The following is a 13,265-nucleotide window of genomic DNA, read 5'->3' as shown; positions in this document are numbered from 1 at the left end:
TCCTTCCGCCAAGGTCGAGGACAATGATGTGCTTTGTGCCCCTGCAGCCACCCTGCCAAATGGTAGCATATGGCACCTTGCCCCCAGATCCCGTGGCTGCAGCGCTGCACTTGGAAAGTCACAAAAATCGCCCATCCCTGGGTGTTCTCCTCCTCCACACTGGCACACAGCGGAGTGGCTGTCACATTTTCCACTGTCACCCTGAAAGGAGCCCTTTGCAGAACAGATCCAACAGCGCAGGGACAAAGGGCAGGCTGCTCCCGACACACGCCAGAGAGGGAACGTTGGCTGCTGGGTTTGGCTCATTTCAACCCAGTGTAAGCAGTCCCACTCCTCCCACAGCAGAGAATGTTTGATGGTATTACGTGGATTCCTGCTGCAGACTGAACAATGTTCCTTGACTTCATGCTTTCATTAGTCATCACCTATATTGCAGGCCTCCTCCATTAAAACCTGACAGTCAGTCGTGGGCTTGCAGTTTGACGGTATCTCTTCACGAACACACATCAATCACATGCTCCTCCTTGCTATTTCTTCCAGAAAATAAAACTTAAGAGCTCACTAAATTTATGGATATAGCAGGGATTTGAAATACAGCACAGAACATCACGATTTCACAAGTTATGCCCATCAGATTTATAAAACAGTTTAATTAGCAGAGATTTCCACCTCCAGAGGTAGCAGTGTAAGCTGTGAATCCACGAGGAGAGATGAGACAATGCTGGATTAGGAAGAGGCATTCACAATTCACAGAAAGGTTTTCCTTTCCTGTCAAAGGGAAGGAATCAGCCTAACTTCACTTTCAACACGCTGCATAACCATGTACTAGTACATGATGTAAACTCTGAAACTGGCTGATATTCTGCCTTTTCAGCATTAAATTTGACATCCATGCTGAAGAAACAAGTGAAGTCCTTGCAGTCACCACGGGTTTGAAAATTTTTCCCACCCTTTTAATACAAGGCTGGAAAAGAAGAAAGATGACACTCTTTAAGTAAGGATCAGTGTTCCCAGGCACCAGTAATGGAAAATGGGGAAGATGAAAGAGTCTGCAGAAAGGCGGGATAAAGAGCAAAGGACTTGGGAGCCTCATACTGCCACAGCCACAGGGTGGATGGTTCAGTCAGGCAGCAACACCCAAGCACTTGAGAAAACATGAGTTGTCTGCCGTGAGAGCTGCAAACTCCTGGAAAATAATCCAGTTCCTATTCAGATGACCTAGGCACTATGAAGTAACGTATTTTGAGGATGTTTTGCTAAACCAGCATTTAATCCAAGTGGAACTTGGATTTTCTCACTTCTTCCAGAGATAAGAGGACTTCATAAACTTGTATCTTTTTCATCCCACATCAGAGGCACAGTTCTTTGGTGCACCAAGGAGGCAAGATCTGCCTTCAGACTCAGCCACCAGCTTTCCAGACAGCTTCAGACAAGTCACTTCCTCTCTGGCTTTCCTGCCATTTACAGTGGAATCACACCAGCTCTATCACAGAAGAGGTGATACACATCTTAATTCAGTTACATTTTGCAGCTGCAGATTTTCTTGCTGAAAATGGTAATGAGCATGGGAATTTTATGTTGGGTTTTATTATTACTATTACTACTATTATTTACAAAAGACTGGCAAACATCTGTACTAGAAAATGCCCTATCAAACGATGACATCTTGAATTTCCATGCTTTGGAGCTTGCCTCCATCACATTTCTGTCTCACTTCTTCCTACAATGCTATTTTCATTACTTAATCAAATACAGAGAGTCTTTCAACAACTGAAATACAGAAAGTGCACACAGACAATTGCAATGAAAACATTATTGTCTTAAACCTTTCATGTTGAATAAAGCTGATAGAGCCTCAATTCTGTGAGCAAAATAATCATCAACACAATCCATCCAAAAAATATCAGTATAGGCATTTAGAAACGTCTTTTCTCAAAAGAAGCTTGAATTATCACTGCCTCTGACTTTTCAGTCTTTCCCAGTACTTTCTTCATACTTTGCAGGATTTATCTGGGAATCGAAGTTTCAAACTGTGCTTCATGATATGTCAAGTCTATTCCAAAAAGCAATAATGCAGCTACGAATTGAAGCCCTGGACAGGGTATCCCAGACACAAGAACATCTATTACTTCACTGGACTTTTTGATGTCGCCACTAGAGGGACTTACACGAAGCTAAAAAAATCCCCGAACAACCAACCAAGCAAAAAACCCTCATTAGCTGTCACAGATGCCCTTCGGGCAGCTGGTGTATAGAGAAAAAGGCATTTTGATTCTTTTGAGGCAAAGTTTGTACTTCCATCCCAGAGAATGCCAAAAGTATCAACACACAAGTTTTTGCACTGGCAAATAAAACAGCCATGGACACAAGGTTAATGGACACAGTCCATACTGATGACCTGCTATAGCTTCACAACTCATTCCAGCCATACCTGTGGAGTGCAATTTATCTTTATCTTTAGGCCCACAGAGTCTGCACACTCAAAGTTCAGGGATTTTCTCACATCTGTTAACAGAACAATGGAAAAAGCCAATATTGTGCTTCCCCACACCTATCATTTGGTCCCCAAATCACTATCAGAAATGGTCCAAGCAACAAGCTCTCCTTCCAGATACCTCTATCACTTCCCACAGACCACCTGGCTTTGTGGGAACTCTCTGCATTTCTGGCACTACTTAAGCCATTTTTCCAACATTATTAATGATCATCAAAATCCAGTGCTGGCTGCAGAGCTGAGGCAGAGAAAAGACATCTCACTGTTGCTGCAATTGCAACTGGTAGTATTTAAAATAGGGTGGGAATAAGCCGTATCCCTCAATGTAATTTTCATTATGAGCTACACCCTCAGTGGGAGTCAATCTGGTGTGCATACACAACAATGGTGGAAGAAGCTTACCACAAACTCAACCACTAAGTTTGCTTTTTTGCCACTTAAGTTTTTAGAGATGCCACTGCCATTATAAATTCTTCTGTGCAGCAGATGACCTCCAGAATGACAGCAGCGGGTCACAAATGATCAATATTGCTAACTTAACACACCTCAGATCACATGCACCACGGGCTAAGCAGGATCAATAAAAGCAATCCACTTCTAAATTAGAAGACACAAGTGAAAAATAACATTTTAACTTCACCTTCATACACCATGCTTGAGTAATGGTATATTTTTATGGAGTATGGGTGAATTTTTATAGAGTCTGTACAGTCTTCTGCCACATGAAATTAATGTCACTGAGAACAGATGATTAAGCAGAATTACTTTAGATAAAAGAAAATAAAATATACAATTGTTCAGTAGATTTCAGAAATTATTCACCTCTCTATTTTCAAAATAGACTAACTAGAAAAGCATTCAGAAAACAGGCAACATTACTACTTCTAACATAAACTTTTAACCTATAATCTGCACTCATTCACCAAGATAGAAGGCATTTAAGATAATAGATTTTATATATAAAAATTGGTGAAGTTCCACTAAATACAAAGTTACACACCCAAGCCATCTGAGCAAGGAGAAATGTGTTTATTCTGCACATGCTGCATACCTCAGAGAAGATATTCATAGAAGGCTCTTCTTTTATTTTTCTTTTAAATAGTTTTTGCATCTAGATTTAATTCCTTCACTTCAAAACCAGATGACCTAAACTTCTACTATCAGATAATTCTGGGCTGAAAAAAACCCTATGAATTAATGTTTCCATATTTAAAGAAATTATGTGTAAAGCAGTTATTTCACGCTCTTCTTTGCTACATAACAGTGCTTGAGTTCTACCAGAAAAGCAACCTAATCTTCTGAATGGGAAAAGGTGCTTCATCTCTCCTTGCATGATAAACAGGACATTTTCTGGTAGTCCTTTAGTAGCTCAAATCTGAGTCACACCAATATCAATCTTTAATCAGATGCAGTATCATGAGGGGATCTTCCACATGAAGGCGATGAGGCAGAAGTACTCATGTCACTCTGGAAATGTGTGTCACAACCCAGCCTTGCCTCTCTCCCCCCAAAGCCCTCATATATAGGTTATCATTAATTCAGACTGACACCACTAATATGCAAGGCTTGCTCTGCAGGTATCATCTCAAATATGTGTGGACACATAGGCACAGAAAGGTGAGGCTTGGTCCAATGTCACAGAAGGACGCAGTGGAAGGTTTCTTAAATTTGGTGCCTCCACACAGTTGTTACTCAGTAGCCATGACAAGAAAGGCACAAAAAAAAAGGGGTATCACATGCATTGACTTGAAATGAGCAGGTTTTATGGTGGTAGCACAACAGCTCAGTGGCATGACCCACCATCTCATTTCACAGGGATGTAGGACTGAGGATGGCTTTGGTTTTCTTTTTCTGAAAACTACTACGGAGACAAAACTGGGCACATCAACTAATTCCGCATCACATGAGCTGCTGCTCAAGATGGAAAAGCGTTCCTTTCCAGTGAGCCCTCACCATTAACCTTGTGAGAAACATGCAGCAAGGCTTCAGCCAGCTTCATTTCCCTGGCTCACTGACTCCATGAACCTCCAAGACTCACTTTAAAAAAAAAAAAAAAAAATCAGTTTTGAATCACCTTTCAAAGGATAAGAATGAGGCAATGCATGCCAGTGTGTTCAAGCAGAGAGGGGCGGCTCTCAATCAGATACATTTCTGAGGAATGTATCACCCTTAACAAGGATGGCAATGCTTTCAGGAGATCTTCGACAAGGAACGAGCAGCGCTCAGAGCTGCTTTAGCGCAATAGGCGATTACACGGCGATATCTGTGCAGCGAGGCTGGTGCCCATTTGATTAAACAGCCTGTCTGCTCCCTCCACAAGATATCAGAGGTACAATTAGTTCAGTCGGCGCTATCAGCAATGCCCTTGAGGTGCTGTGCTCCTGACGACTAATGAAGAGGCACTGCTGGCTGTCAGCACCTACAGGAGGAGGCATTCATCTTCCTGGCAGCATCAATTAAATCCGCCCGCATCATACCAGGAGTCAGGAATTCAGGAATCCAGGAAGGAGTCAGAGCAGCTGAATGGTTTAACACTTCGGTTTGGGGTTTTATATTGTGGAGAAAAGGGAATAAATTGTGCTAGCTACGCTGATGGCAAAGAGAATACAGAGAATCTGCCTGACAGCAAAGGCAGAGAGAGCGTCCGCAGTGCTCAGGTGTGTACACACGTGCGCTGTGGAAAGTCTTTTTTTTTTTTTTTTTGCATTAAGACAGGAAACCTCTTAATACACAAACAATTTTCTCCTCAAGTAAACAGAAGAGAATTTGCTTATTGCTTTGTGTTACCAATACTCTGCTAAGTCTTCAAGGAAAGCTGTTTGCTGCATGTGTGGGTGTATCCTCACTTGGGACATGGCAATTACTCCTGAGAAGACAAGGCAGGGAGCTCTTGCCCCTTACTTCTAACAAGGCTACATCCTTACAGAAAACACACAGTTCTATTTCAAAACAACAGGCTCAAAACCTTCTAAAACATTTATATCCCTGAGACATGATGCTGCATCATATCAGCCACAGTCAAACGTGTCAGCTAATCATCTGCCCTGCTTGGTGCCTCACTGTAAACTCCAACCTTTCCCGTCCCACAGAAGTCTGGCTGTCAATAGGACTTACAGGACTAAAAAGTACTGGTATCAGAGATGGGTATTGAAGTAGAAGCTACAGTAAGCACCTGGTATCTAACTTGCTACAGTACATAGGAGCACTACCAAGAAAATTGCTTTTTCAGCTGAAAAATATGTATCTGTAATTCCTGTTTTTGTCTTACTTGTGTCCCTTAGGGAAAAAAACATAAGTGAACTTACCAAATCCACATTTTTCAGGCCTTTATGGACCCCTAATTAAAATCACTATGAATGAGTAGATGGCAAAAATTAGCAGCTAGTGTGGCCTTCCCATTTCAGATGTTTGACAACTCATGGTGAAAGTCTCAAAGGGCTTAACCTCCTAAACACTGTACAGCAACAGGGAACCGAAGAGGTTTTGGTAACTTCACAACAAACTGTTGTGAAGCAGCCATTTATCTTCTCAAACCTCACAACACCTTTGTGGTGGCTAAAGGGGCTGTTCACTGACAGAGAGGTGTGGCACACACATGCACAACAGAGCCCAGCTGTCTCTCAGCCACAGGGGCACAGAGCTACCTATGCACATCTCGGCTGACTAAAAGCAGTGAAAATTTACTGCAGTAGAAGCACCAAGATAGTTTATTATCCACATAAAGGAAGCTTAAAAAACCCCAACCCTCACACCCATCTCACACTCCCTACCAGAACAGCTAACCTGCAAGAAATGTAATCTGCCATACAGCATGCAATTAAGTACATGAAGAAAGGCCTTTTTGGCCTTTGGATGCCACTTTTCCTCTGACTAATGAAAAAAAGTTATAACTAATTCAAAGTTCGGGGAATTTAGTATTTCACTCCCTCACAGAGGTTTTAATTAAGAGCCTGACAAACTGACCTTTAACAGAATTGGACAGAGTAATTCTTGCCTTCTGCAGTCTCATAAACCATGACTCAAGACAAAAATCTGATGTTGCCTGATAGGAAATTATATAGCCCAGGATCCACAAGCACAAGAAATCAGCAGGCACAAATGCAGAAGAAAAGCATCAGCAGAGACTCCAAGTGACTTTGCTGAATGATTACAGTTCTTTCCTAACAGTCTGAATAATCCCTAAGCATAAAACTTTGATTTAAGCTTCAGAAACATAACTTGGGGCTGCACAGAGAATGCTTTTAGTGGGATGAACTGACTTTGGTACCTCAGTGTGCAAATTCATCCACACAGATGCACATGTTGGACTATGATACTTTGTCAGTGGTAAAAAACACAACACGGATGCACAAAGTTTACAAGCAGAAGATTCCACAAAGAATATTGAAGATCAGTATTGGGAAATTTATGTTCTCATTTAAGCAGTACTAAATAAATATTAAAATTCATGCAACTGCAAAACTCATCAGAGAACTCTCATATATCATCAGATATTTGTGTCTCTAAGGGAATTCATTATTTAGATCAGAGCATGCAAACAGGTCATCTGCTAGTGAACATGCTCCTGGGAAGTAACCTTGTCCTCTGTGCTAATTTTTCATGAAATCTGCATTAATACAGGATAGGGACTAAGAAAGACGTGATTCAGGAACATCCAAGTGGTGAGGTATCACTGGAGTGATGATCTGGCTTCTTACCTGAGGCCAAGCTGCAAAGTGATTTATCAGACTCAGAGAAGGACAGCAGCTAGCACACAAGGATCTCAAGTAACAGCAGCTGCTGGGGTAGCAGCATGGGCAGCTTAGTTTCCAGGATCAAAGTCCAGTCAATGATGAAGCACATTCCTTTGTCCATTCAATAACCACCGCCACTTCTAGACCAATTGCCTACATAGGCCCAGATTATTCTGAGCTGCTGGTGCTTCCTGAGAGCGTCAGAAAATGAGGATTCAAGTCCTTGGAGGTCCAACAAGCATCCAGACATCCCTGGGAAAGCCACAGGCCCCTGCTGCAAGGCTTCTCATGCTGCAACTTGCTCAAAATGCCTTCAGACAGCACCCTTGGAAAGTCCAGGGGACTCTATAAAAGAAACTCGAGCCTTGTGTGAGAAACAGTGGATGAGCCTGAGCTTCCCACATCTCTATGCTTGGCTCCTCCTGGTGCCAATGAGGTGCAGGAATCCAGTCTGCAAAGCACTGCAAACCACACATGTAAATCACATCTGTGCCCCTGTCCTGCAGCCATGGGGGACATGCAACCCACCTAGACACAGCAAGGTCACCTGTTTCAGTTCCCTGGTAACACGATGCCTTCCCCCATTACACCTGCACACCAAGAGGAAAAACTCAGCTTTCCTTCAGAATGCAACCAATGCACAGAATGAGAGTTCATCTAATATATAAAGCTCAAAACAATCAGAAAATACAATGCAATCACTCAAAACTAATGGCACAACTTGGCTATGTGTGCACATGTCCCACTGAAAGGTTTTAATTTAAACCTTCTGATTTTTGTTGACTATGAAACATTCCTCTGAGTGCAAGAGAAGCTTGCACAGGCATCACTAATCATTTCATGGTCACTGACTCCAGCACAAAAACTCCCACACAGAAGAGTGGCGTGGGCCTTGTGCTGTACAGGAGAGAGTTTCTCTCCTGTAAATTAATTTTGTCAGCACACAGAATTTTTTTTTAAAAGGGAAAAATTTGAAGTATTACATCATCTAATGACTTAGGGAATGAACAGAATGTTTTCAAAATGCAAATTGAAGGCATCTGTATTTTAATTACAGCACCAAAACTGCAAGATACTTGTCTCCACACACATTTTTCCATTCATCTTCAGAGATGGCTGCATACAGAGTATTAGTTTCATAGTATAAACCTACTCCCACGTACATTCCCAAAATAATTGGCATGTCTTACCAATAAACAAACACACGCACACAAGTTTTCAGGCCGCCCACAGACATGAGAGACAAAAAGACGACTTGTCACTTTTGCTTTTGGGATAGCAACTAAAATTGCTTCAACTTTTAATACAGGGAAAACAATGCAAGAGCAGCATGAGCTTTGGCACCGCACATTTAACACAACGCTCAGTTCACAAAATCTTTAAAAATATGCAAATAGATCCTGTTGCTACATAGCTGATTTCCCATATGAAAGCTAACAAAGGCTAAACAGAACCTTAGCTACAATACATTTTTCTGTGTTACACTCAGTGAGCTCAGTTGTGTTGTTGTCAGCCTATAAAATTGACTTTTATACTGAGTCACTAAGAGGATACAGATGACAAACAGCTCCATTACAGAAGGCTGACAAAATCTTGCCTTGAGAAGCAACAGTGACATGACGACAGCAGCGATGCTCACTTCATCTTTGCATAAAATACAGCTGTCATCTTCTACTTCACATCTGCACTGTGCTATCTCCTTCACAGTCAGTCTGAGTCTTCACTTTCATTTTGTCCCCCAAAGACCAGTGCTATGGCATGAAATAGCACCCATTTTCAAAAAAAAACCTTTTTTCTGGTCATGAATCCTTGGCATAAGATATACAGTAGGAAGTCTCTGTAGCCACATGCTTGTTAGCAATAGGGGGGCAAGGGTGGGGGATAAATACACTGGTGCTATCCTAAAACACATTCAGAACCCCATTCTCAGAATTGAAAATAAGCAAAACAAAAAAGCCTACCTGATTCTCAGGGATGCCCCTGATAAATACTGAACTCAGCTCAAAAGTAAGTACAAATTACCTTTTAACTTGACTCCATAGAAAGGTGGTGTAACAAACATTTTGGGAAATGGATGCACTCTGAACTTGTGCGTGAAGGATAAGCATCCCCAGGGTCAGCATTATCAGACAGAAGAAGGTGTCATATAAATCAGGACATATGGAGAATTCTCTTAATTTCCAAGAGAAACAACATTTTAGTCTGCTCCAGACTTGCAATGCTAATAAATAGGTTTCTTTCAATATTTTGAACATATAAAAAAGGGACTTTGAGAAGAGACAGTGAGAAACTTTTCAAATCTGATTGATTCAAGATTGGGGTGAGTGTTAAACCTCAGAGATACCACACTGGCTGTCTTTGCATAATAATCCCTTGCTGCCCATGGCTTTCATAATCAAGCTTTGAAGTCTACTTCATATTTCTTATACTTTTACAATTTATTATAACTTGGCACATCAGTGAACACAACTACATTTGTGCCCTGATACTAAGACAGTTTAAAATCAAGAACAACAGACATTACCACCTATTTTCCCTTCCAAATAGCCATGATAGGAAGCAATTTGAAAAGTAATACAGGGATTAACAGAACATATTGAATAAATACACTGAGCTGTCTGGATGTGGAAACAGAATTATTTAGTTTGGAAAACATGCTTAAAATCAAGTTCAGTTATTAACCCAACACTGCAACATCCACCACTGAACCACGTGCCTAAGCACCACATCTATAAGTCTTTGAAATCACTCCAGATAAGGTTGACTCCCCTACTTCCCTTCCACAAGGGAGTCCCAATGTTTAACAACCCTTTCAGTGAAGCAGTTTTTCCCAATATCTAATCTAAATCTCCTCTGGCGCTCTGGCGCAACTTGAGGCCATTTCCTCTCGTCCTGTCACTTGTTACCTGTAATAAAGTCTCCACCCAGTTTCCTTTTCTCCAGGCTAAACCACTCCCAGCTGTTCCTTACACTGGTGCTCCAGACCCTTCCCCAGCTCCTTCTCTGGCCACGCTGCAGCACTTCAGTGTCTTTTTTGCAGTGAGGAGCCCAGAACAGGACACAGCACTCGAAGTGCGGCACTGCCAAGTACAAGGAGACAATCACTGCCCTGGTCCTGCTGGCCACACTACTGCTGATCCAGGCCACGATGCCACTGGCCTTCTTGGCCACCTGGGCACAGCTGGCTCATGTTCAGCTGCTGTTGAGCACCCCCAGGTCCTTTTCTTTCTTTGGAAAACTTTCCCTTTTCAGGGAAGTTTTCCAGCCACTCTGCCACCAACCCAACAGTGCCGCACGGGGCTGTTGTGATCCAAGAGCAGGACCTGGCACTTCCTTGCCCTGAAGAATTCTGCTTTACACAAATAAAATACACATCCTTTATCCTTTTCCCTATGCTGCCTAGGGGTGAATGAAAAAATTATGAACCACCATATTAACAAATTAAACTTTTTTTTTTTCCTTTAAATTGAATCATTAATCACCTTCAGCTTCTGTTCTGGCAGAACAGATGTGGCCATTTGTCACTGAGGACAAACTGCAAAGGCTTTTGATAAGGAGTAGAATATCCTACCTGGAACAACCTCAAAAAGGAACCTTCCTGGACTTTCTTCATTGCAGGGATGCTCAATTACTCGGTTGCCAGGCAGAAAGATGGTACCCTAAAGAAAAAAGTAACAACAAACATGGGATTAAAACTGCTACCATACTTCTGACAGACTAATGCTTCTTCTTTTTGGACTGGGTTAAACATGAATTTTTAAACACCTGAGCAGCTGATTTCCAAAGTGAGATTGAGAGATTATCCCAAAAGCCAACATCATAGAGCCCTTTAATTAACTGAGGCATTTGATAACAACTTTAAGTTTTTTTAATCTCTTGGGTATTTGATACCATGCAGAGTTTTGTACTTATCACATGTACTAATCCCACTGTTCTGGAGGGAAAATTCAAGACATAAAAGCAAGGGGTAGTGAAGAGCTAGGAAGTTGCATGAGTGAGGCAGGTGAACTCAGCAGCCAGGCTTCTTGGCTGAAGCCAAAGGGGGTGTGGACAAAAGAGGACCCTCATTCTGTGGGGTGCATACCCAGTTCCTGCTCTGGGCCCTTTTCCCATAGCATCCCAGGGAAGAAATAGAGAGGAAACATCCCACTCCCACCCCGTGGCTGCAGCATGCCAGGCTGCTGGTGCTAAGCCATAGCAGGCACAGATAAGAGTCCTGTCCAAAGATGTGTTTGCTACAGGCAGAGACACATCAGAAAATCTCTGTGATGGGCATTATAAGCCTTTATTACAACCTTACTACCTTGAGAGAGGTGGGGAATTTTAGTTGTGCATACTTCTAGTAATACCCAAAGACAAAAACCACCCCTGCAACCCTCCAAACATTTCTTATTCCCTCTCCTTTGGGTCTGCTGACACATGGCGTGGATAGACCACCCCTTTCCTCTGAGACCTTTTTCATTTTTAGAAATTACAGCTCCTCCTAGTACCATTTCAACCTCAGTCAGCAGGCACTTCTCAGTGAAATTATGCTGGGATGGCTGTCAAGGGATAAATTTTCAGAGCAGCATCCTAGGAATTGTATTAGATACAAGCTCTCCACCACTGTTAATAGGAGATAACATCCACTTAGTAATATTATCCAATTATGGCATAATAGGGCCCCTATTTCCAAAGCAAACAACTTACATAACTTACACATCTTAAACACAGAATACATCAAATAAGGTCCTTATCTCCTGACAGATCATTGATCATCAACATGGAGCACCATCTTCCATAGTAGCTTCAACCAAATGCCCAAATAGGGCATTTAAACAGCCCTAAAGATATCCCTGTACATGAAAAACATCAATTTTATTATCCAGAATTCATTGTTATGACCTGGAACCTCCACTACCAGCAGAACCATTTACAATTATTGGGGAGTCGAGACAAGTGGAAACAGTCTTCTCACAAAGGAATCCTTACAAACTGATAGGAAAAAAACACCTGAAAGAACAGGTAAGAAATGTTTCACAAAATAAGTATTTGTACCAGCTGATGTGGAGTCTGGGCTCTATACCAACTTATCACTGCTGTGTGCCAGAAAGAACAGTGTAATCGCAGGAAGGCAAAGAGAGGGTGCACAGTGATTTTGTCAGAACACACAGAATCACCTCCATGAAACACTCTGATTGGTGCTTGCTGCTGAAAGCAGATGAAGCAGCACAGCTTTCTGCTGAGGTGGAACAAGCAGCAGGTACTAGCAGTTGTGGGCAGATGTCCCCACTCACTGCATATACAAATGTATCATAAGCATTAAGTGCCTTGGTCCAACAGCTCCATGCGGAGCGATCCTCCTTCATTCCTGCCACAAGCAGCACCTGTTAGTAGATGTCACACCCCAAAGTCTTCTGTGAAATATTTTATTAGGCCACCAAAATACCATAAACAAAAACGATCATGTGAACAGGAAAACATAAGTCACAATACAGTTCAAATTCTCATATTAACATCTAAAGAAAAAACAGGAGATCTAAGGAACACATTTTTTCTGAGACTTACAGGAAACTAGGAATAAGAATCTCTAAAAGGCATTTTAACTACATGTATTTTTGTCCCAGGTAACAGACCATTAAGACTGGAATAAGACTTTCTTGCCCACTTTCAGATTGAGCTGGTTTTACCCAGAAGAAGCTCCACCCAGCACACTGGATGGCGTAGATCACTCTTCATGCTGGAGTTCCACTGTCTCAGGAGCTTGCACCACTGAGGGCATACAACATGTTCAAGCCAATCATAGGTCTTGCTACTCAATTAAACAAAAATACAAAATTAATGAGACCTAACCTACAGCACTGTAAACTAAAATCAATTCATGAGACAGTAAATGAAAACTGCACTGAACTTTGCTGTCAACTCATTAGCAACAGGCACGCTGCAGATTCATTACAGCGTGATGTTTTCTGATTCTTTGATGCAAAACTCTTTTACCACTTACAGGGAGCTCTCACAATGACAGATTTTTGAGAACACAGAAACAAGAGTGTTATATT

At 41.9% G+C, this 13,265-nt stretch overlaps 1 protein-coding gene across 3 annotated transcripts in view; it reads right to left on the bottom strand.

The window, feature by feature from the left end:
- Positions 1-13,265, bottom strand: part of ARHGAP24 (Rho GTPase activating protein 24) — a 183,033-nt gene that overhangs the window by 106,958 nt on the left and 62,810 nt on the right. For all 3 annotated transcript variants that reach the window (XM_053976148.1, XM_053976146.1, XM_053976147.1), the window contains exon 3: positions 10,799-10,886. In XM_053976148.1, coding sequence (XP_053832123.1) covers positions 10,799-10,886 — 88 coding nt within the window. The remainder of the gene's footprint in view (positions 1-10,798; positions 10,887-13,265) is intronic.

Source organism: Vidua macroura, chromosome 4 (genome assembly GCF_024509145.1).
Source record: "Vidua macroura isolate BioBank_ID:100142 chromosome 4, ASM2450914v1, whole genome shotgun sequence".
NCBI classification, from domain to species: domain Eukaryota; kingdom Metazoa; phylum Chordata; class Aves; order Passeriformes; family Viduidae; genus Vidua; species Vidua macroura.
This window is presented reverse-complemented; position numbering and strand designations above follow the sequence as displayed.